At 46.0% G+C, this 24,244-nt stretch overlaps 1 protein-coding gene, 1 long non-coding RNA gene and 1 other non-coding gene across 3 annotated transcripts in view; 1 reads left to right on the top strand and 2 right to left on the bottom strand.

Annotated features, from left to right (window-relative positions):
- LOC122445479 overlaps nt 1-3,133 on the top strand; it is an 8,322-nt gene extending 5,189 nt beyond the window's left edge. Inside the window, exon 3 of the long non-coding RNA XR_006270539.1 lies at nt 2,999-3,133. This is a non-coding gene — a long non-coding RNA (uncharacterized LOC122445479). The remainder of the gene's footprint in view (nt 1-2,998) is intronic.
- Nucleotides 1-18,592, bottom strand: part of CTC1 (CST telomere replication complex component 1) — a 19,005-nt gene extending 413 nt beyond the window's left edge. The window contains exons 1-23 of the mRNA XM_043474709.1: nt 18,466-18,592; nt 15,160-15,323; nt 12,353-12,590; nt 11,994-12,202; nt 9,840-9,984; nt 7,695-7,985; nt 7,454-7,582; nt 6,703-6,935; nt 6,406-6,583; nt 6,110-6,310; nt 5,468-5,594; nt 4,731-4,845; nt 4,266-4,593; nt 4,098-4,187; nt 3,657-3,850; nt 2,522-2,583; nt 2,254-2,428; nt 1,883-1,960; nt 1,008-1,152; nt 851-915; nt 450-615; nt 230-356; nt 1-75 (exon numbers count right to left, since the gene is read on the bottom strand). The exon at nt 1-75 is cut by the window's left edge and continues 413 nt beyond it. Of these exons, the coding sequence (XP_043330644.1) occupies nt 1-75; nt 230-356; nt 450-615; nt 851-915; nt 1,008-1,152; nt 1,883-1,960; nt 2,254-2,428; nt 2,522-2,583; nt 3,657-3,850; nt 4,098-4,187; nt 4,266-4,593; nt 4,731-4,845; nt 5,468-5,594; nt 6,110-6,310; nt 6,406-6,583; nt 6,703-6,935; nt 7,454-7,582; nt 7,695-7,985; nt 9,840-9,984; nt 11,994-12,202; nt 12,353-12,590; nt 15,160-15,323; nt 18,466-18,567 (3,637 nt within the window). The 5' untranslated portion in view covers nt 18,568-18,592. The remainder of the gene's footprint in view (nt 76-229; nt 357-449; nt 616-850; nt 916-1,007; nt 1,153-1,882; nt 1,961-2,253; nt 2,429-2,521; nt 2,584-3,656; nt 3,851-4,097; nt 4,188-4,265; nt 4,594-4,730; nt 4,846-5,467; nt 5,595-6,109; nt 6,311-6,405; nt 6,584-6,702; nt 6,936-7,453; nt 7,583-7,694; nt 7,986-9,839; nt 9,985-11,993; nt 12,203-12,352; nt 12,591-15,159; nt 15,324-18,465) is intronic.
- A 4,630-nt stretch (nt 18,593-23,222) lies between these two features.
- On the bottom strand, nt 23,223-23,347 carry LOC122425717. Its single transcript, XR_006264980.1, has one exon. It is a non-coding gene; the product is annotated as a U6atac minor spliceosomal RNA (small nuclear RNA).
- Nucleotides 23,348-24,244: the final 897 nt, after the last annotated feature.

The following is a 24,244-nucleotide window of genomic DNA, read 5'->3' as shown; positions in this document are numbered from 1 at the left end:
ACAGTCGGATCTTGGGGTTCACACGAGTCAGGAAAGGGGACTCCCCACACTGGAATTGCTGTAGCCGAGGAGCTTCTGAGATGGGAAGAAAGAAAAACACAGATCCTGTGCATGTGGTTTTCAGTCCTCACCCTCCATTCTCCTCCCATCTCCAGAAATTCCATATAAATCCCCCCTCCCTCTTCCTCTTGGGACCCATCAATCTACAGCCCTGCCCTTTGACCCTCACCTAGTGGGATGATCTTGGAGGGTTTTCTCTCCAGCTCAAAAGAAAACACCATAGGGCGCAGGACAGAGAAACTGGTACAGAGGGTCCAGAGGAAGAGGGTCAAGGGCTCATCCACCTCAGCTGAGGACTAGAAAGGGAGAGGTTTCATCAGGATTCAAGCTTCTAACCAAGCTCCCAGGAAAAGGTCTATCTGAGCCCCCACCTCCCAGCCACATCTCACCTCAAGTTGGGCTCCGGGCCCTGTAAATTGCAAGGCCACTTTCCCTGGCCCTCGGACAAACTCGAGGAGGGAGGTCCACTCACTGGGACACAGCCCTAGAACTGCTGCCACTTGATGATTTCTACAGGTCACCACAGCTTCTGCAGTCCCATCCTCCACCAGGAGCCTGGGAGTAGGGGAGCAAGGGCAGTTAGGAAATAGAAACTCTGACAGCAAAACCCAGGGGGCCAGTCACCCAGACCTAGCAGGACTCTCTCTCCACCTTGTTAGCTCACTATACCCTCATCCATTCATTCTGAAATATTTACTAATTCCCACCATTGAGGAACTGTGCTAAAATCAGGACAGCAGACCGCCATGGAAATGGTGAGGTGGGTGCCCACGGTGTGCTCTGCTCTCACCTGATGCTGGCCTGGCTTACAGATGTCTGAGTGGGGCAAGTGGGGCTCTGGCGAGGACACCTTCCCTGAGATGAAGAAAGTGGTTGGCAAAATCCCCTTGCCCCCACCACAGCCCTCTTGGCACCCTACAACCAGCTCAGCCTGTCCCCGCTCCTACCTGTGGGCAGATGCTGGTACAGTGAGCACACACCCAGAGCAGATGAAGGCTGAAGACAGAAACGACATGGCAAGAAGCAGTGGCCCGAAATGGGGCCTTGTCACCTTGCAGAAGTTCGGCCAGGTAGATGTGGGGCAGGGGGGCACTAAAGAGAGAAGGGGGGTTCAAGAAACAGCCAACAGAGTTCTAAAAGCAGTCTGTCTGGAAGGACTCAGCAGGTGTGAGGACAGGGACAGTGGTGGCTTCTGTGCTCTCCTGGAAGCCCCAGGGCCTCTCCTTTCTTTTTTATTTTTTAAATTCTCTAAGTATGAAAACACATTTACAGGAGATATGGCAAATACAGAGCAAAGTTACATATAGGTCCACTATATACTACAATTTTTTTAAGTAGATAAATTTTTTTTGTTGGAGTTTCAATATCAAAATCTCAAAAATTAATAGAATGGACAGAAAAGTAGAAGGACATAGTAGACTTGAAATGCTCTATGAACCAATTCAACATAATTAAGATTTATACAATTTTTACACAATAGCAGGATACAAATGCAAGTTCCCCAGGGCCCCCATTTATTTTGATTCTTGATCTCTGATTGTCATCGATTATTTCTCAGGCTTGAAAAACCAAGATATTAGCCAGGAAACATATTTATATTTGGGATTGAAAACCCTTTAAAATCCCGGAACGCTAAATCTTCCTGAGTAGAATGATATGTATGGACATTTTTTCATTTGAAGCAGAGGAAATCCTTCTGACTACATACATTTTACTAGGAGGGGAGAAGCCTGGAGTTACGGGGAAAATTCCAGAGCCTGGAACAGGTGTGAGGTTCAGATGTAAGGCTGTGAGGTTTGGAGATGGGCTTTGGGCCGCTGACCTGACTGTGGTATCCGGGGGGAAATGCAGGACCTGCACATAGGTCGACGACCGGAAGTAACAGTAAACATTGTGGGACCTGCAGGTGCAGGGGGGAGAGAGAGGAGGAGGAGAAAGAAGTCAGTCTGAGGTAGGAGCTGGGACCGTGTCACAGGCCGAGCCACTCCCCCTGAGGGCACCATCAGCACAGAGGGCAGAGGAAGGGAAGGGCTGGTCTGGAACATATCGCAGGGGAAAAGGGCATACATGGCAGAGAAACACAGCAGACCTAACAGCAAAGAGAAGCTGTCATCGCCACACAGGTAGGTGCAAGCATTCAAGAGAAGCTCATCAGGAGGGAGGAGAGGCCAGGCCATCGACACAGGTCTTCACCTGGAAACTCTTTTCTCCAGCTGGTGAAAGTAGACTCGGGCTCCGGGAAGAAGTCCCAGTGGGGGCGGCAAGTGTGGGTCTTCAATATACACATCCAAGTGAGGGGGGAATTTGTAGTCGGCAGTCTCCAGAGCTACAGTGAGCTTCACACACCGTTTCACAGCCCCAGAAGTCCCTACAGTAGGAATGGGGAGGGGTTAGTGGTCCCTTTCAGGACCACCTCTCCACCACTCTATTTATTACCCTTTACCCAAACAGATGTTATTACCAGGCTTCATCCAGAGATGTGACACAATCTCAGCTGAAAAAGACACCAAGGAATCTGCAAAACTGGAGGGTCAGAGAAACAGTGAGAATGGAGTCAGATCCCAAGACAGAAAGGAGTTATAGTAGCTGCTGAATTTTACCTATGAGGTCCTGGAAAGCCTTGAAGTGTCTCAAACCAAATACTAAAAGTAACAGGGCTTACGGGAAAAACAGGGTTGTAGCAGATCACTACACACACACACAAACCAAAACCCAATCCAGCTTTGTACCCAGAGGCCTCATCAAAAAATACCCCAGCAAAGGTGAATCTCCACTTGCATTTACACCTAGAATCTCAGTCAGCCCATCATTCTCAGCTTTATACACTGGGGCCCATGCCCCCTCCTTCAAATCATAGGTCCTTGAAAACTTGTACGTCTAGGGAAGTTTTGTAAAAGTTACATGTATAATCTGACATGGTGTCTGTTTGTTTACACAGGGGGAAGTATCTCTGCAGCGTCTTCAACTGCACTGCAGCTGCCCCCAGAAAAGCTTACACGAGGAAAGTAAAGCTGTTCCTGAAGCTATAAGCCAGTCAATTCTTGCACTAAAGGAAGGCCCTTCTCTAAAGATTTTCAGCTTTTGTCCTTGCTTTTGTTCTTTTTTAAATTAATTAATTTATTTATTTTACTTTACAACATTGTATTGGTTTTGCCATACACTGACTTGAATCTGCCATGGGTGTACATGTGTTCCCCATCCTGAACCCCCCTCCCACCTCCCTCCCCATCCCTTCCCTCTGGGTCATCCCAGTGCACCAGCCCCGAGCATCCAGTATCATGCATCGAACCTGGACTGGCGATTCATTGTTTGTTTCCTATATTTCCTTTGCTAAGCTTTGTTCTCAATTGTGAGAAAGCCTGCTCATGATAATGTCAGTGACATGCTGAGCTGGGGCGGGGGTGGTGGTGGCGGCGGCAGCAGTGGTAATCAGGTATGAAACACAGCTTCTATCTTACACCGCCATCCCTCCTCTAGGAGCTAAATCACATTCACAAAATACACACTGTAGCAGGGGACAGACAATTCATCCGACACAACCACGGCAGAGGAAGAGAGAGCAGCCAAGCGAGCTAGAGAAGCTGGTGGACATTTACTTGCCACTGAGCAGGTCAGTCAGTGAAGATTCAGGCAGTGTTGGGCAGATACCCAGCACCTCTGGGATATCCTGGGAGCTCGCAAGTTCCACAGTCCATTCATCCTGGACAGTGAGGCAGGATGCACAGCCAGCCAGCTCCAGAGGACGCTGTGACATGCAGGATGAACCACCCTCCTCGAACAACATCAATGTCTGCCAGGAAATGGAGACATGACCATCTCCGAGTGTGTCCTGGTCTGGAGAGAAGTTCCTCATAAACTATGACCCAATTTTGTTTCCTCTCTGGAGCCTAACAAAGGAAGTGGTCTAGACACAGGCAGGCCTTCAATTTGATCTACATCCACCCTTCTTCCAGGAGACCTAGAACTTCCTTTCCAGACCCCAAGCCAAAATACCCTTCCCCTTTCTGGGGAAGGGTGTGGTGAAGTGGGGCACTCACAGGAGGGCCAGAAGCCACGAGCCGGTACACGTGCCCTGGGTGTAAGAACTCAAACCAGCGGACTGAAGAGCCGAGGAACAGAAGGAGGACCTGATGGGGAGAGCAGGGTCCCTCAGACGAGAGCTGGGGCTCAGGAGGTCAGGTCAGAGGTCCCAGGCCCCAGTTTACCTTCTGATCTGAGTTTTCATCTTCCTTGGGTTCAGGTGGGCCCCATGCAGTTCCCTCCTTCCTCTGGGTGCCCCCAAGCCAGCTCCCTAAGACATGGAAACTGAGGGTGGGCTGGGGCACCTCTGAACTGGCACTTGGGGGCACAGAGAAGTTCCTCTTCATCAGTGCCTCCTTGTGGGACAGCAAGAACAGCCGGCTCTGTTCTACATGGGGACCCTCTGGAGGGGAAGGCTCTGTCCGAGGAGGTATGGAGGAGGTGGCTGAGTGAAGGACGGGTCTGGGCACAGACAAGATCAGGGCATCAGCCAGAAGAAACTGCACATAGACTCTGTTGGGAGAGACAAGGAAGAGGTTTCTTAGCGATGCAGGCACTGTGCCCCAGTGTTCCACCCCGTGCATGGAGACTTCCCCTTCCACTTCCCTGGTGGTGGGATCCAGAGGACAACCACCACCCTAAGGACCTACCTGGCCTGCTTCTTCTGGATGAAGTCTGTGGTGCTCAGCTCCTTCCAGGAAGGGAAGCTGCTTCTGACATTCCTTTCTATGACCAACTGGAATCTCTCTGCCCGCACCAGGCAACCTGAGAGGAAGACAGTTTTCTATTTTGGCAAGAGGAGAAGACTGTGGGCTGGGCAGAGAAGCAGCCCACCTCACAGGTCTCATGCTCAATCCAGGCAGGAGCTGCATGCCTCACACAACGTGAAGGCCCAGGCCTGATCCCTACCTTGGAGGAGTGGTACCTCCAAGGTAGAAACTGTTCCATCAGCACAGCCAACCCCACCCCTGGCCCCCTAGGTTAAGAGGCCTGATTCTTTCTCATAAATCCCTAAAACACCTGTTCTGAGGTCTGAGAAGCTTTCCTCTCCAGGGTTTCCCTGGCTACAAGCCTCAATAACTCCAAGTAAGACCATTCCTTTTCCAGACTAGGGATGTGAGAAATGGAAGCTGTCATCCTGGTGTGTCTGTGAGGAGTTACAGAGGGAGAAATGAATGTTGGGAATTGTGATTCTGGCCGGGAACCCCTGGCTCCTTTACACCACCTGCCCATACCAGCCTCCTAAACCACTCCCCAGACTTGTTGATCAACATAAGCCACTTAAGCATCTCTACTGAATCCTGGCAGAAGATCTCTCCCACACTCCCCAGTTCAGAGACCCTCTTTCCTACTCCCATCATCTTCTCGCCACCATTGAACTCCAAACCTATGAGCCTGGGGTCAGTGATGGGCTGCAAGGGCTGGGCCAGGAGTAGGCAGGACAGGGAACCACTCCGGTCCCGAAGTTGCAGACACCCTTTACGAGATGAAGGCACCAGGACCCCAAGTAGTACCTGCAAGGACATGAAGGCCTAGGCATCAAGTTTCACTAAACAAATACACAAAGCATCTACCATGTGCCAGGCATAGTGTAAACTGTTAGAGCTACAAAATGAACCACAAAGACATGATCTCAGAGCTTAAAGAATTTATCCTGAAGTGGGGTAGAAAGATTGGGGGAAATGCACCTGTATTCACACATTTAGCAGCCGAAGGGAAAGTTTACAGATCGAGGTAAGAGCTAGGAGACCATGGAGGACAAGACAACAGGGGGTTTGGGTTTGACTTTATACACTCTGGGAAAAACAAGAGAAGGATTTAAATAAATTAAGAGTTTTGTAAACCATGTTACATTTTACCCCACCCATTTCTAGTCACTGCAAGGGAGTGGACTAGAGGGGTCGAGGAAGAGACAGAGTGGTCTACTAAGAAGGCTAGTGCCATCAAAACGACAAGAAAGGACTATGGCAGTGGTAGTGGAAATGGCAAACAGAGGAAGTCCCCGGACCCCTGCTGGAGCCACACTCACCGGGGCAGGGTGGAATGCAGAAGGCAGCAGACACTGCCAGGACCAGGCCAGGCGCTGATTGAGTTGCCAACTGGGCAAATGAGAAGCCTCTGGGAGGGGAAGAAGGGTCTTAGGATCAAAGGAGGCCCAGGCCCTGCGCTTCGCTTCCTCTTTCAGAACAGCCAAAGTAGGGAAAAAGCAGGGGGTCTGCAGCTGGGTGTACTGTCCGAGAGACAAGACATCAGGTTACGTGTCCCCTGTGCCCGGGTGTCCCTCAGGGTGTTAGATCTGCCACCCATACCCCAACATCCTCAGACCTTCTGGAGTGGACAGTGATGGGGCTCTTCAAGGATCTCGCTGTGTGTGTTCCGACCAGGGCAGCCAGGTGGAATGAGAACCTCCAAGATCGGGGCCAGGATCTGTAGTCCCAGGCCAGGGTCCCCAGGTGACGAATACTTCAGGAACTGGTGGTATCTCAGCACGTGAGGACACAGCCTTGGCCACGGAGAGAAGCAGAGTCACTTCCCCCAGAGACTCTTCCAGAATATGGCTTCCCTGAGATGAAGTGGCCCACCCCTCACCACCTCCCCAGCCCCAATCCGCGTCCTCCTCACTTGCCGGCCAGATCCTTCAGGGCCTTGGTGGCCCACAGGTAGACGGGAAGTCCTAACTGGTGCTCCCATACCAGCTGCTCATACAGGGAGCCCTGGGGAACTTGGTAGGAAAACTGAGTCTCGGGCACCTGGTGAGAGAAGCCCCGAAGCAGAACAGGGCCACGAAGGCAGGGGGCTAATATGGGTCTTCTCGTCCCCCCGCCCACTGACTGCAGGAGGTGAACATCCTGGAGCTGTGGAGGCAGAAGAGATGAAAAAGCAACTCAGTGGTCCCAGACAGAGGAAATGCAGTTTGCCACTGCCTGGGTCATATGAAACACAGTTTCTCCTTTACAGGTTACTTCCCTCCAGCTCTGTCTTGCTTTCATCATGACCCACTCCCCTGTGGTAAATAAGCCTTCATCTCCCAGGAGCCACACTCAGCCTTTCTGTGGGCCAGAGAGCTCACTGGGCTGCCTGAGATCATCCTGGCCCCACACCTGTGCTTCAGCTCCAGCATCTCCTCCTCCATTGAGAAGGTCCTTCTAGAAAGGAGATGCTCTGGACCCACCTGCTCCTCCCAGGGCCCTAATCTCCACTCCTGATCTGAGCTCTCGTCCAAATCATTATTAACAAAAGCACCTCGCACTCCAACGCATTTATTATTTTTATAATTTTGTTGTAGGGGTGTCGACCTGCTCCAAAAAAAAAAGACCAACCCATAAAGGTAAGAGAGTCTCTCTTTGTCACCAGCCCTGACCCCCTCACATACCTCCAGACGGACTCCTGGTCGTACCACCCGCCTAAGGCCATGGAACTGCTGGTAGGCGAGGCAGAGCTCCAGCTTCCTGTCCAGCTCATAGAGGCCCGCAGGCTGATTCAGCGTGTCAGTGACCATCCCCTGCAAAGAGGCCGAAGGGCCAGGTGATCCCCAGGCCCTTCCTCTTTGGAGACCCCCACAATTCCTGCCCCCCTCCCGCCCCCCGGCTCAGGAACCTCTCCCTCATGCGCACCGTGTAGGATAAGAGTATGGAGTCCCGGACAAGACAGTCTGGACTTGGACCCTTCTTATCCTGGGGGCAGCTGGGCTGGGGCAGTGATTGGGGGTCAGCCTCCAAGGGGGCTCCGGCCAACTCGATTTCCAGCTCTCGCACACATTCTGGTTTCAGCGGCAACAGCTGGGAGGAGGGGCTGGTCATCCACACCCGGTAACGGTGACCAGGGAGCTTGGACACTCGCAGTTCTGTTAGCACGTAGGCTCTACCAGGACAGAGGGTTCGGTGCCACACCAGCTGGGCAGGGACCTGGCTTGTGCAGAAGCAGGTGACACAATACGTGAGAGGCTTCCCACGTCCTGTCCCTCTGCAGGAGCTCCTTCCCAGCACCATGTCACCTCAAGGACTGGCTCCTCGAGAGCCTTTCCTTACCTCTTTTTTTTTCCTCTTCCTTACTTCTTTATCTTTCCTGTTTGCCAATTAAATCTTAAGCCTCAGAACTCTCAGGATCTCTCCCCTCTCATAGGAGATGGCAAACGTTTCCTAATCCCTCCCCCAAGGCACACACCATCTGTACAGCCTCCAAAATATATAAATATTTCATTCAGACAATTTTGCCCTTGCATTTCCCCTATCCCACTCCGCATACAGACCAGCCATGCAAAAAACTTTCACTTATTTAATCAATATGAACATGGTACGTGTGTATCCAGTATGGGGACAGATGTTAAGGGAAATAACATAGACTGTTCTCTCTTCTCCAAGATATATCAAACCACTGGGAAACATAGACACAAAACCCAAGTAATAACATGGAGCCATATATGATCAAATGGCAAAAACAACACAAATTTGTAAGGTTTCAGAGAAAGAAAAGAGGTCAGGATGGGCTGGGATGATCAGGAAGGCCAAGTGACAGAAGCTGAACTTGCCAGGGTCCTGAAGGCCATCTCTGGTTTGCTGAAGTGGAGAGGAGAGAGGAAGGTGTTTCAAGCAAGAAAAAACAATATAGAAATGTTCAGAACTCAGAATGAGCAAGGCAAGGAAAACACTGGCCAGGACAGAGGAGGAATGTTCTTGGGGGTGGCGGGAGACAAAATGGAAGAGCCAAGATGAAGAAAAAAATCCAGCAATAACATGCTGAAGACTTTTAATCAATCGCAAAGGGAGAATCATCCAAGTAGGAAAATAAATAAACCCCAGAAGGTATCATGTGGAATGCACAAGGGGCCAACAAGGAGTTATTGAAGAAATTTAAGCAAAAGGGAAAAACTTACATAGAGAAGACCATTAATAAATATAACCATCTTTTAGGGCATGTTCCTCCCAGAGCACAACTGCCATTCTCAGGGGCTTCGAAACACAACTGATGAGTCTGGATACCTGAATTTCACAGTCCCAAGTGCTCAGCTTCACAGACCCTCATTTCTGCTTGAAAACACCAACCAGACCTCAACGTCACCACTCATAACTAAGACCTCACGGAAGTTTACTGCTTATGCAAAACCAGTAGTTTACGATGGTTTAACTGAACACAGGGATTTACATATACACACTGCTATGCATAAAACAGGTAGCTAATGAGAACTTACTATACAGCTCAGGGAACTCTACTCAGTGCTCTGTGGTGACCTAAATGAGAAGGAAATCCAAACAAGAGGTGACCTATGTATACATATAGCTGACTCACACTGATGTACAGCAGAGACTAACACAATATTGTAAAACTATACTCAATAAAAATTAATTAAAAAAAATAAAATCATATCAGTTGATGTAAGAAGACTCAACAGTAAGTACCAAGTTTTTTTTTTTAAAGAACATGTTAAAAAAAAAGAACATGTTATTCCATGTTTTAATGGTGTTCAGATAAATACTTTTCTTGGTCATTCTTCTGGGGGAAAACAGGTGATTCTGGCAGTTTTTCAAAATGGGACACACAATACAGAAGCTTTCTCCTTGAATGAGCTACAGAGCGGGGAAGTCTTCTCCCTATCTTCTATGCATAGGGAAGGTACCACCTGGACTCTTCCCTCAACTGCACTGTTCTAGAAACAAGTCTCTGAAGCCATCCTCCTTTCCCACATGGTTTCTCCTATGATGCTATCTTTCCTGTTAGGAGCCCGTACAGCCTTCTCATACCTCCACACTCCTGAACCTCACCTGCACAATGACAGACACCTGGCTGCCACCTGGGGAGGATCCACCAAGAAACAGGACAAAGTAAGCTTTCTTCCGACTTTGCACCAGAGCACTGAATCGAATTAGATCCCCAGCAAGGTTTGGCTGCACATTTCTGTGCTTACTTCTAAAAAAGGTAGAGAGAAGAGCAGTCATTTTTTTATCTCTCCCTCTTTTTTTCCCCCTTACAAATGCCTTCCTTTCCACCACAATCTCAGTTCAGTTTATTTAGTCACTCAGTCATGTCCAACTCCTTGCGACCCCATGGACTGCAGCATGCCAGGCCTCCCTGTCCATCACCAACTCCCGGAGTTTACTCAAACTCACGTCCATTGAGTTGGTGATGCCATCCAACCATCTCATCCTCTTTCGTCCCCTTCTCTTCCTGCCTTCAATCTTTCCCAGCATCAGGGTCTTTTCAAATGAATCAGCTCTTCACATCAGGTGGCCAAAGTATTGGAGTTTCAGCTTCAGCGTCAGTCCTTCCAATGAATATGCAGGACTGATTTCCTTTAGGATGGACTGGTTGGATCTCCTTGCAGTCCAAGGGACTCTCAAGAATCTTCTCCAACACCACAGTTCAAAAGCATCAATTCTTCGGTGCTCAGCTTTCTTTATAGTCCAACTCTCATATCCATACATGACCACTGGAAAAACCATAGCCTTGACTAGACGGACCTTTGTTGGCAAAGTAATGTCCCTGCTTTTTAATATGCTAGCTTGATCATAACTTTTCTTTCAAGGAGTAAGCGTCGTTTTATTCCATGGCTGCAGTCACCATCTACAGTGATTTTGGAGTCCAAAAAAATAAAGTCTGCCACTGTTTCCACTGTTTCTCCACCTATTTGCCATGAAGTGATGGGACCAGTGCTGCCATGTTCTTAGTTTTTTGAATGTTGAGCTTTAAGCCAACTTTTTCACTCTCTTCTCTCACGTTCATCAAGAAGCTCTTTAGTTCTTCACTTTCTGCCATAAGGGTGGTGTCATCTGCATATCTAAGGTTATTGATATTTCTCCCAGCAATCTTGATTCCAGCTTGTGCTTCATCCAGCCCAGTGTTTCTCATGATGTACTCTGCATATAAGTTAAATAAGCAGGGTGACAGTATACAGCCTTGACATACTCCTTTTCCTATTTGGAACCAGTCTGTTGTTCCACGTACAGTTCTAACTGTTGCTTCCTCACCTGCATACAGATTTCTCAAGAGGCAGGTCAGGTGATCTGGTATTCCCATCTCTAGAATAATTTTTCAGTTTATTGTGATCCACACAATCAAAGGCTTTGGCATAGTCAATAAAGCAGAAATAGATGTTTTTCTGGAACTCTCTTGCTTTTTCGATGATCCAGCGATGTTGGCAATTTCATCTCTGGTTCCTCTGCCTTTTCTAAAAATAGCTTGAACATCTGGAAGTTCACAGTTCATGTACTGTTGAAGCCTGGCTTGGAGAATTTTGAGCATTACTTTACTAGTGTGTGAGATGAGTGCAATTGTGTGGTAGTTTGAGCATTCTTTGGCATTGCCTTTCTTAGGGATTGGAATGAAAACTGACCTTTTCCAGTCCTGTGGCCACTGCTGAGGTTTCCAAACTTGTTGGCATATTGAGTGCAGCACTTTCACAGCATCATCTTTTAGGATTTGAAATAGCTCAACTGGAATTCCATCACTTCCACTAGCTTTGTTTGTAGTGATGTTTCCAAAGGCTCACTTGACTTCACATTCCAGGATGTCTGGCTCTAGGTGAGTGATCATACCATCATGATTATCTGGGTCGTGAAGATCTTTTTTGTACAGTTCTTCTGTGTATTCTTAATATCTTTTGCTTCTACTAGGTCCATACCATTTCTGTCCTTTATTGAGTCCATCTTTGCATGAAATGTTCCCTTGGTATCTCTAATTTTCTTGAAGAGAAATAGGGATGTAAAATTTCCATAGCCCAAAGCCATTATTCTAAAAGCCTCCTTCAAATTCTACCTGCCCTTAGATTAGGCACGCTTCCCTTGAAGAATCCTGCATCGTTTCCCCGATTTGGAACATTCCATCTATATTACTTTCTATGCCTTTCTTTCCCTCCTTCCACTGATCCACTGTCCTCCCAGTTTTACAATGCTCCCTCCTCCCTTGGATGGAAGAAGTACCTGTGCCTGAGCAGGCGGGAAGCCATCTCTGGGTAGACAACAGGGATGGGGGTGAGAGGGCCAGGACTGATGGTCAAAGGAAATACTGGCACGGGAGTACCCCAGAGCTCCACGTGCCCCTCTCCTGGGGACTTCATCAGAGGAGGCAGGTAACTCCAGCTGGGGAACAGAAAGAGATGGCCCAACCAAGAAAGGTCCAGATCTATGAGCTAGAAAAGACCAAAGGCAAGGATTAATCAGGATCCTGGCACCCAATCCATCCTGCTTCATCTTTGTTCTCTCAGAGACTTACTTGTCTTGCTCCCTAGACACCATTCTTATTAGGATCTGAGGCATCTGACCACCCCCTTCCTACTCACCTCACAGTCCAGGGCACCAGTGTTGTCTTTTATATAGAGGCTTCCATTCCTGCACTCTTGTTCCAAGTTCCCTGATAGGTCTGTTAGTGTCCCTAAGAGTAACAGTCGTTCCCGGGGCAGGGGGACCCCACGTGGTCCAGCCTCTTGGGCCCAAGCCTGGTACACAGTACTGCTCCAGGACAAGTGGCTGCAGCATGGGAGACGCTGGTGGGTCCTGAGGTCCTTTACTGAGACGAAGCTGCAGAGTGAAGAGAACAGAGGTTCTGTATAGCTATGTCCACGCCTAGGAATTATCCTCACCCTCCACAAATCCCCCAAGATCCTGAGGAAAGATCAATGGGGAACATGGACTAAGACAGTTTGTTTGATTGATTAAAGGAAAAAAATTGGGAGTGAGGGCCTAAGAAAATGAGGAGGAGGTCTGGGTCCAAAGACTGGGTGGTACCTAGGGAAGGCAAGAAGAAATTGTGCTGAATGAGATCCTGAACAAGATAGCGCCACAGACAGAGAAATGGAGTGGGAATGTAAGAGCGGCCTGAGGGGATGAGCATGTGGGGAAAACGCTTTAGAGACAACACAAACTGCTCCCTTGACAGCATCTCAGCTCTCAGCTTCCACAGAGAACTCCAGTAGAGACACTAAGACATCTGCCTAATGGCTCAACCTCATTGGCCCCAATCAGGTTCCTTTGCTAATCTAGAATATTACAGCACTGGAGACTGGCTGGGAGGTTGAGGCTGACAGGGAAGTTGGTATCAGGGGTTCCCAGCTTTCAAGAGATGTTTGAGACCAGCCATTCTCAGGCAAAGTGCTGCAACACTGCTGAGTCAGTATCCATTGTGAGGTATCTCACAGAGAATGTAATACAATTTATCAAAGTTGTGACAGTCACACTTTTGTAATACCATTATTCCACTCACATTCCCATGGTTTTTTTTTTTTTCCCAGTGGAAGAGAAACAGGATGAGGTTACAAAACATAACAATTTATTCTCTTTGTTGCGCTCAGGAACATAATCCCCATGTGAGTGCTAAAGATTAGAAATGCTATTTTAGATGGTCTACTTCCCTTCTGCATTGGCCTCATTCTTTCCCAGTGACTTCAGAGCAAATAAAAGGCAAATCAGACACTAATATGCGGTGTGCCCCTGCTATGCACATATTATATTGGGTCCATTCATGCTCAATATTGCATTGAATCTTCACCAAAAACCCCTGGAAACACCACCAATGAAGAAATTTAGAGGTTCAGATACACAGTAGTGTAGGTGGCAAAGCCAGGCATGTCTCATTCAGTATTTCTATCTTTCCCTACTTTTCTATAAAAGCCTAAAACAGGCGGCTAGAGGGAACTGTTCCTTCACCCAAAACAGCTGCAAGACAAAAAATAGTAAGGACAGGGTCACTCTTCATAGATTCTTCAGGGTCCTGTCCTCCAACTTTCAAGGCCTGCCATGGGACCTGACATACAGCAAGCACGCACTCAATGAAGGGAAATGGGAAAATGAAAACTTTTCCTGTCAAATAATAAATTATTTTACCTGTCAAATAATTTTTACTTTATCCTCATCCACCATCTTCTACATATTGTGCTATCTACTCTACATTTATCTTGAAGAATAACAAGAAATTTTAAAAGGTTGCAAATTTCCTAAAAATTGCTGATTTGCCACTTTTCAATGATTCTTTCTGATTTTCAATTATTGGGAAACAACAAATTAAATAAACCTAAACAGATTTCTACCTTTTTTAAAAAAGAAAAAACAGTGATATGTATATTCACTTGACAGAATACCATACAGCAGTTAAAAATATGACCTAAAGCTATCAATGTGAATAAATCAGAAGGTTAAGCATAAACAGCAAACTGCAAAAGATACATAAAGTACTGGACCATTTACACAAAGTCTGAATTTATGTAAAACCACTATATATTGCTTAGGGATAGATGCACGTATAGAAAAAAAAAAAAAAAAGATAGTCACAAGAATTCTCCCATATTCCAGATAGTGGTTACTTTTATGAAGAGATAAACAGGTTTCTTTTTGGAGGACTTTTCAGAGCCTTTAACATGTTAATGAGCCTCATGACTCTCCTAGAGAAGATTATCACATCCAGTGTCTCTCAAGCATGTTTGGCATGGAACCCTTTTCCTGTGGTACTTTATTAACATTGCCTAAAACAGTTTAGGAAATGGTGCCTGCATGTGAAGTCACTTTGGTCATGTCTGACTCTTTGGGACCCTATGGACTCTATGTAGCCCACCAGGCTCCTCCATCTGCCCAGGCAAGAATACTAGAGTGGGTTGCCATGCCCTCCTCCAGGGGATCTTCCCAACCCAGGGATTGAACCCACAGCAGATTCTTTACTGCTGAACCACCAGGGAAGCCCTTAGGAAATGGTAGTGTAAAGTTTTAAAAAATAAAATAAAATAACCCAACTTCAGACCTCAAACTCTGGTCTCCCAAAACACAATGATCTGCACTTGCTGAAGTCACTGTCTATATTTTAGTCTCCTAGCACAAACAAATGAAATCTCAGCCTCTCTCTCCACTTTGAGGGTTCTTTTCCCATATTTTCTATCTTCTCAACCCCTTCCCCTTGTCTCTAAACACAAGTTGAGCCAAATAAGGAGATCAACAGTTAAAGGAAAGCAGCTTGATGGAAAAGGAGAAGGATTGGCAAAAGGAGGTTTTGTTTACACCACCTTTTCCTCACCTCAGCAAGTTTCCCTCACTCATCTCAAAAGATAAGTCCTTCATTTTCAATCCCAAATTTAACTTTCCTGTGAACCCCACCTCTTCTTACCTGTAGCTGAGGGGCAATGTTAAACCCTGACTCGTTCCCTGGGACAACCAGGTAGTCTTCACACAGTCAATGACCAGCTGAGTCAACTGAACATCAGGCTCCTTGCCAGGTGGACACAGGGTCTCTTGGATGAAGGCCTGGGCAACCTCAAGCCAGGCTTGCTCCTGAGGAAAGTAAAGCTAGTTAAAACACCTTCCTGACTATCCTGCCTACCAAGGAAATTTGGGAAAGAATAAAGGAATAGATTACAGGAAAAAAGCTAAGAGGGAATGTAAATGAATAGGTAAAGTAAAGGAGTTTAGAGGTTGAAGAAACCTTAGAAGTCTTAGTTCAGACAATCAGCTTAGACAACTGGCCATCCAGCTTTGGCCTTGCCTCTTTAACAAAACCGTACCAATCCTTAAAGCACTCAACTAGAATAAATATTCCTTGTGAAGTCTTCTCTGAGCATCTCCGGCAGAATCCTGCTCCCTCCTTGGGGCTCCCACAGTACCTTGCACATGCCTCTATTAAGAGCAGTGATCAGCAGTGGCAGCCCATTTTATATGGGGTCTGATTCTAGTTCTTTTTTTTTTTTTTTACCCTCTGGCCATGCTGAATGGCTTGTAAGACACCAGGGATTGAATCCAGGCCCTGTGCAGTGAAAGCACCGAATCCTAACCACTGGGACCACCAGAAAAATCTCAGGGGTCTGATTCTAAAGCCAGCAAGTGGAACAAGACTGGTCAAAAGTCACCCTCAGAATCTGCTTGCCAAACAGGGGACACAGCTTCAATCCCTGGTCTGGGGAGATTCCACATGCCTCAGGGCAACTAAGCCTTCCAGCTGCAACTACAGAAGCCCTTGCACCTAGAGCCTGAGCTCCACAAGAGAAGCCACAGCAATGAGAAGCCCATGCATCACAATGAAGAATACCACCCACTCGACACAACTAAAGAAAGCCCTGGTGCAGCAAGGAAGACCCAGAGCAGCCAAAAACAAATAAATGAAAAATTAAAAAATAAAATAAAATAAAGGTTTTGTTGCTACGTTAACTTTAAAAAAATAAAGTCACCTTCAAAAAAAAAATCCTTTAAATTACTCATAAACTATAGTACATAGTACTGTACAGTAACATGTATACGGAAATGTGCTTAACAGACATTACATAAAAGAACATAATATAATTTTTCATCATTCCCCCCTCTTTTTTTTTTCTAATTTTTATTAATCCCCTCTCTTTTTTCAGTGAAGTGCAGACATCTGAGGTCCTATAAACATATAAGATACAATTCCCCTGGAATTGTTTCCTGTTCTAGTAATCTAGTAGACTTTAACCTTGTAGCTAAGACGTGGGTTTCCTAAAAAGGACAGGAACCATCTTTGTGTATGTGCCAGATTTTGTTGCCTCTGTATATAGATAACTCTAGGGGAGGGGATCAGTCTGGCATACTCTCAGTGCTAAGCAGGTTTATTTAACAATTCCGACAGAGTTCAACAATACTTAGGGGTAGGACCCTTATCCCTCTTGATCCCCGGTGATAATCTCAAACCGTTACAGCTTTATCCCTATTCCTCCAATGTTCTTCTACGGTCAGTCCTCCATATTCAGTTAACCTTTGTGTGCTGTGTTCAGTTGCGTCGGACTCTTTGTGACCCCATGGACTGTAGCTCACCAGGCTCCTCTGTCTGTGGGATTTCCCAGCAAGAATACTGGAGTAGGTTGCCACTTGCTGATCCAGGGGGTCTTCCTGACCCAGGAATCAAACCTGTGTCTCCTGTATAGGCAGACAGATTCTTTACCATTGAACCACCTGGGAAGCCCCTTGTTAGCCTTTAAGCTTGAAAAACCAGCATTCAAGTTCTAGATGACTTCAGGGTCCTTGTGAACAGTGCTATTACTGACTTCACCTTCACCCCACCTCAGTCACTCTCGTTCATGGTCAGGGTTCTCAAAACTGGACCAAGTCATCACTCAGAACTGCCCACCAACATAATCACAGCCCAGACTCCCACATTTTTTGTCTTCTTCTCTTGGTCTTCTCTTTTAGCTCCCATTCCTGAGGACCTATGTGTTTCTTCAAGTGGTACTGCTGCCTCATAATCACCAAAGTTTTGCTTAAAATGCAGTTGATTTTTAGGTGGTTCCATCTACTGACTCAGAGTCCAGGAGTGGGTGGGGTAGGGTGGGGAGGTTGGCAACAGAGTGTATATTGAATTTGGGTCTCCTGTAGGGAAAGGAAGAAGTGAAAGAGAACATCCATATTTCAAGGTAGAACTGTTGGGTTGAGGATATTTGCAAAGCTAGTGAACATTGTAAGAGGGGTGGATTTTGTGCAAAGTTCAATGTTGGGTATGTGGGCTGGCCAGGAGGAGAATCTGGTAGGTAGATGGATATAACTGGGCTCAGGAGAGAGATCTCAACTAAAGTAAAGAATTGGGGTTAAAACTGGCACCTGTCACTGGCTATTAAAGCCATCCAGTCAGTGGATGAGGTCGAGAAAGTATTAACCTGGGAAGTTTACTTAATTTAGATTCTATCTCCTCAATATCTTTTTAATGTCTTCAGGTTTGGAACCTCAACATTGCTGCGTGGTCGGGGGTCACCACCACCTCTTACTACATATAAACCACAGCCTTTTAACTGATACTCTCTAGTCCACTCTCTACGCTCCTACCTAAGGAAACAAAAATGAAACTTTCGCTTAAAACGTTCTTTTAAACACTCTTTCGCTTAAAACGCTTCAATAACTCCCAGTTATCCTCAGGTTGAAGTCACTGCCTACCAAGACTAACAAGACTGTCAGCTCTGACGCCTCCACCAAACACCCAATTGAACTTTTTGAGTTTTTCAAAGACACTGCTCTATTTCTAGCCTTTGAACAGGTTTTTGCTTGCGCCTTGAAACCTCTTTTATCACTTTTGTTTTGTTTTGTTTTTTAACCCTGCTAACTCCTACACGCACTTCGGGTCTCAGACGCTTTTCCGGATTATCGGTTACCCATTTTCTGTATAGTTACGTCAGGGGTCTCCCCCAGGAACTCACAGGCCCACAGGTAGCCGTTAGTCTGATCTTGGCTTCCCATTGGGCTTGAAGCCTAAACAGTGGACAGAGACGTATTTAATGCTCACAGACGGCGCCGAAAGCGTGATCGAATATATACGCAGAACCAGTGAAAGTGGCGGGACGAACAGCGTCACAGTCCCCCCTCCCCCGGGAGAGGCCAGCGACGTCAGGGAGGCAAAGAGGCAAGGAGGAGGTTGCAGGGGAAAAAAGAAAATCTGGAACAACAGAAAAAGAGACGAGGGACAGAGAACAGCACTCACAGAGTCAGGAGCCTCAGCCCGGCAGGCCGCCATGATGCGCCCGCGCCTCCGCCCCCTGACCAGCGCGCGGAGACTTGTAGGAGGGCTGGCTCGTGACGTCATCGGCGGGCGCGCCCCTGGCTCCACCTCCGACTCCTCCCCATTCAGCCTCAGTACCGCTCTGCTCTACTCCCGTTCCTGTCCCCCTTCTCTGGCATACCTAGTCTCTTCCCCAGTGATACCTTGTCTGGCATCTCTGGGATGAGGGAGTTTAGGTGCGCAAATACAACCGGCCTGGCTGATACCGCATCTCGCTGATCCTGTCAAGCAGAGGAAGTGTTTCCTCCTTAATGCAGCCAGAGCACATCATTCATTACTTTTTTTTTTTTTAACTGTCAGTCTCCATGTTCTAGAATTAAGCTCCATGACAGCAAAGATTTTTATTTGCTTTCTTCACTGCTATACCCCCAAAGTCTAGAATAGTGCTGACACATAGTTGCATGAATTCTGTGCACTCTGCCTATTAAGCCATGGGTTGATTGGTTGGTTGACTAGGAAGAGAAGAGGCTTTCATTACTAAATCCACAAAAATTTATCAGGTTCTTGTTTGACAAGTACTGTTCTAGGCAGCAAATACAAAGAAAAATAGACTAGATTAAAACTTCTAGGTACTCATAGTCAAATGGGGGAAATAGTAAAGTAAAATGTGTAGAACATGAGTTATAGGTAATGTGGAATGCAGGGGTGTCCCTTTTATATAGTGAAAGCCTTACTGAAGCAATGATTTTTCTATTTAAAAAAATTGAGAGAAGTGAAGGATTCATAAGATGGGGATTACAGAGAAAGAATGGACAGGTGAAACAATAAAGGCTTTGTGGTGGAAAGAAATGCAAGAAGTCAGTGAGGCTGGAGGGAAGGAGGGGAAATTAAAGGTACGAAGTGAAAGAGGAGCATCAAAGTCCATTGTATACTTGCAGCAGCTTCAGATCGTTTTTAGAGCAAGATAGAATACACATTTATTGTAAATAACTTGGCACCACAATGTATAACTAGTTCATGCAATAAGGAATAGTTAGCTTGTATTGAATGAAGTTGAATTAGGGGGTACCATAACTTGTAGAATTAAAATTTCTTTAAATTTAATTGTATTTTTTATTGAAGTATATTTTATTTACGATGTTAGTGCCAAGTTATTTATAAGGTAAATATATGTTTGCAATTATTTCCCATTATTACATCAGAGATATGTCCCTTCCCGTTTCACCAAAAGAACAGGAGTGAGAGATTCCTCCAGAGGAGGTGAAACCTCTCTTGCACTCCACTCCAACCACATTGACTCCCTAATTAGAACACCAGTCAGAGCCTAGTCAAAATCCCAAACCTAATCATTCCTAATGCATTCAGTATTTCTCAGATCTAGAAGACCCCCCTCTATTTACCCAGTCCATGAAGATGTGCTCTATATCCTGCAATTTACTTTTGATAGTTCATAAAAAGGAGAGTTGAGCTTAGTCTACAGTGATCAGACAAAGTTGAACTGGATCCACGATCACTCTCATTGGTATGACTTAAATGTTAGGTTAATAGCTTAATCTGGTGGCAGCAGGCAGGATCAAATGAGAGGGCCCCAAGGTCTGTCACAGAGTCTGGGGTTGCGGAGAGTATGGAGAATTGGGAGCTGTCTCAGATCAAGTAATTTTGAATAGGTTTTGCTTGTTCAGGGGGCAGCTGGAGATACAGGAACCAAGTCAGAAGGATCAGGACCAAACCGATGAATCTGGAAGTCACTGTATGAAAGTGAAACCTGGAATGTGGAAGAGACAGGACCAGACAGAGAGCTGAGGAAACCCCTGGAAGGAGCTGGAAATCAGGTATGTGATGGAACCAGGGAGTGGTGCCGGGGTCCAGCCTTGGCAGGATCCAGGGGGTACCCTCGGGATGAACGGCGTCAGAGAGAGAGAGAGAGAGGGAAGACACGTAAGACCAGCCTTGATAGGGCCAAGTCTTTGAGGGAGAGAGAGAGAAAGAGAGAGAGAGAGAGAGAGAGAAAGAGAGAGACCAGACGGGGGGTGCAGCAGGGTCTGGCAGGGTCTGGCAATGCTTTATTTTTTACCATAGCTTTTATACCCTAAGTTAGTACATTTCTAAGGGGAAGATAGTTTAACATTACATCAGCTTGTTCTTCATGAAACCAGGGTGTTTTCTGCATACTTCTTTGTTTATGAGGGTCTTGTACATTATCTTCTGGCCTTGGGGCCCATTAACATTTTATGCAGGTCAGGTGAATGTAAACCTATTTTCTGTTTCTATGGTGACCTTAACTGAAAGGTAGCAGTCTCATAGGGCAACAGTACAGAGTAGAAGTATAACTTTGTTAACATAAAAATTAATCCTTCTGCAGAAGTTGTCAGTTGCATTTATCTAAGAAGTTTACCCCACAATGACTCTGCGACTTTGGTGAGGCAGCCTCTGCCTAGCACTCCTGGGTGACAATTGACAACCATCTCATTGTTACCACACTAGGGCTAAGCTCTTATTTTTCTAGATCTATAACCATATCAACAATGGTTTCCACTGCACAACCTTACCACATTAAGAGTAAAAACACAGCAAGCAAATGTTAACCCAATAACCACTTCTAGAATAATTTTTCTTATGTTTTCTAATAGGGCTTCCTCACTCCCCGAAGGGCTCTATGTCTGTTAGGGCCTTTATATGATCAGGTTCTTTATGTTATTTTATGATTAGAGTATTATAAGCAGTCATGCATATTAGTACCAAGGGCATAAATGCATTTGCCAAACAAACTAAAATACCAGCAAAGGAGTTTAAATTAAAACACTCCTTTCACCCTGGGTAATCTCATAAAATACCACCACCTGGGAAACTTATTGATTAAAGTTCTAAATTGATTCTTATTTGGGAAGAGATCGGGGAAGGCCTTCTGCCTGTGTCACAGAAATTAGGGAGTAGTCTATTGAAGAAAGCATCAGACAGATATCATCTTTAAGGTGAGCGCCGGGGGGCAGCTTTTCAGAATCCCTGAAAACCTGATCTGCCTTGCCTGTCAGGTTTTCTCCCTCACGACCTTGTCATGGGTGGGATCTCGTGTGCAGGCTCCCGGCAGAGTGGCTGGAGGGGAAGAAGTCCAGGAGTACCCAGATGCCAAGAGTCAACAGGTGGTCTCTGTCATAAGTGAGTCACAAATACAGTCTGGAATCTTACCTACCGAACAGGTAATAACTGTTATGTCTGGGACAGGGATAGAATTAGGGTGAGGTAAGGGAGCCACCTAAAATATATTAAATGTTGCGTCCTAAGTACCTTACTTACCTCACCCTAGGCTTGGCCCTATACTGGGGAGGGGAAGAGAATGGGGCAGGAGAGGGATAAGGCTAAAGGCTTTAACTTTTTCCTATGAGTATTTCTGTGTTGCCTGACTCTTTAGAAAGACCACTGGACTGGGTACCATAGTACCAGTCCTAGCACTCCACTCCAGCTTTCTTGCCCTCAGGTTTCAAGTTAGGTTTGGCTAATGGGAGACAGAGACATTTTGCAGGGGGATTCAGGACTGGAGGAGAGAGAACTCAGTTTATTCTATTTCTCCCTCAACACTGAGCTTGTGGCAGTAGCTTCCTTGGTCTACTGAACACCCTTCTTTCATGGCTCTACCTCTCTCCCAGCTCATAACAACATTTCTCCCTTTGTAATTTCAAGCTTGGAGGTGCTAACCACTTTATGCTGTTGCCAGGCTCTGGGTGGCCCATTGCACTTTGTTGTTCTTTAATCCTGCCCATATCTCTTTAAGTAGACTATTAAATTCTTACCAGCTAAACCTTTTTGAGTGTGCTGTTTTCTGATAGGATCCTGATTAATACAATCATATATGTTTGTAGTTGTTCAGTTGCTCAGTCATGTCAGACCCTTTGTGACCCCATGGACTGCAGCACGCCAGGTTTCCCTGTCCTTCACCATCTCTCAGAGTTTGCTCAAAGTCATGTCCATTGAGTCCACTGAGTTGATGATGCCATCCAACCATCTCATCCTCTGTCACCCCTTTCTCCTCTTTGCCCTCAATCTTTCCCAGCATCAGGGTCTTTTCAAATGAGTCAGTTCTTCACATCAGGTGGCCAAAGTATTGGAACTTGATGTTCAGTATCAGTCCTTCCAATGAATATTCAGGACTGATTTCTTTTAGGATGGACTGGTTTGATCTCCTTGCAATCCAAGGGACTCTCAAGGGTCTTCTCCAGCACAACAGTTCAAAAGCATCAATTCTCTGGCGCTCAGTTTTCTTTATAGTCTAACTCTCACATCCATACATGACTACTGGAAAAACCATAGCTTTGGCTAGATGGACCTTTGCTGGCAAAATAATCTCTCTACTTTTTATTTATTTTTTTGGTCAGATTTATTTATTTATTTATTCATTTATTTTTATTAGTTGGAGGCTAATTACTTGGCAATATTGTAGTGGTTTTTGTCATACATTGACATGAATCAGCCATGGATTTACATGTATCCCCATCCCGATCCCCTCTCCCACCTCCCTCTCTACCTAATCCCTCTGGGTCTTCCCAGTGCACCAGGCCCGAGCACTTGTCTCATGCATCCAACCTGGGCTGGTGATCTGTTTCACCATAGATAATATACATGTTTCCATGCTGTTCTCTCGAAACATCCCACCCTCGCCTTCTCCCACAGAGTCCAAAAGTCTGTTCTGTACTTCTGTGTCTCTTTTTCTGTTTTGCATATAGGGTTATCATTACCATCTTTCTAAAAAACAGTGGTTAGATGCCACGAAGTAGGTGGCAATGCCTTAACCGTATGCGTGTTGTCAGGCCCAGAGCCTCTTCCATCCTTGTCAAGGGGAGTGCTAACTTTCTCTCCATTCATACAACACTCTCTGCTTTTTAATATGCTGTCTAGGTTTGTCATAGCTTTTCTTCCAAGGAGCAAGCATCTTTTAATTTCAAGGCTGCAGTCACCATCCACAGTGACTTTGAAAGTGAACAGTGAAGTCACTCAGTCGTGTCCGACTCTTTGTGACCCCGGAACTGTAGCCTACCAGGCTCCTCTGTCCATGGGACTCTCCAGGCAAGAATACTGGAATGGGTTGCCATTTCCTTCTCCAGGGGATCTTCCCTGACTTTAGAGCCCAAGAAAATAGTCTGTCACTGTTTCCACTTTTTCCCCATCTATTTGTCATGAAGTGATGGGACCAAATGCCATGATCTTAGTTTTTTGAATGTTGAGTTCTTTTTTTTGTTCTCATCTTTTTTCTTTTTTCTTGAATGTTGAGTTCTAAGTCAATTTTTTCCACTCTTCTCTTCCACTTTTATCAAGAGGCTCTTTAGTTCCTTTTCACTTTCTGCCATTAGGGTGGTATCATCTGCATATCTGAGATTGTTGATATTTCTCCTGGCAATCTTGATTCCAGCTTGTGCTTCATCCAGCCCAGGATTTCACATGATGTGCTCTGCTTTTAAGTTAAATAAGCAGAGTGACAATCAACAGCCTTGATACACTCCTTCAATAAATGCTTCTGATCATTATTACTATTATCTTAACTAGCCAGAAGTTAAAAAATATAGGTCTCCCACTCCGCTAAAAAAGATAAATGAGTTCATTCAGAAAAGACAAAAGTGAAAGAAAGCAAGTAAAGCGAGTAAGGTGGGGGCGGGGGGGACTGAGTCTTGGACAGGAAAGGTGTGTTTTATTCCTGCATTCAGTGTTTTCCTCACACTTTGCACGGGGACAAGAGAAGCGAGGACCTGAAACTGACTTTATTTTCACAAAC

Source organism: Cervus canadensis, chromosome 1 (genome assembly GCF_019320065.1).
Source record: "Cervus canadensis isolate Bull #8, Minnesota chromosome 1, ASM1932006v1, whole genome shotgun sequence".
Classification (NCBI taxonomy): Eukaryota; Metazoa; Chordata; class Mammalia; order Artiodactyla; family Cervidae; genus Cervus; species Cervus canadensis.
Note: the sequence above shows the minus strand (reverse complement) of the source record. Positions and strands in the feature narration are given on the sequence as shown.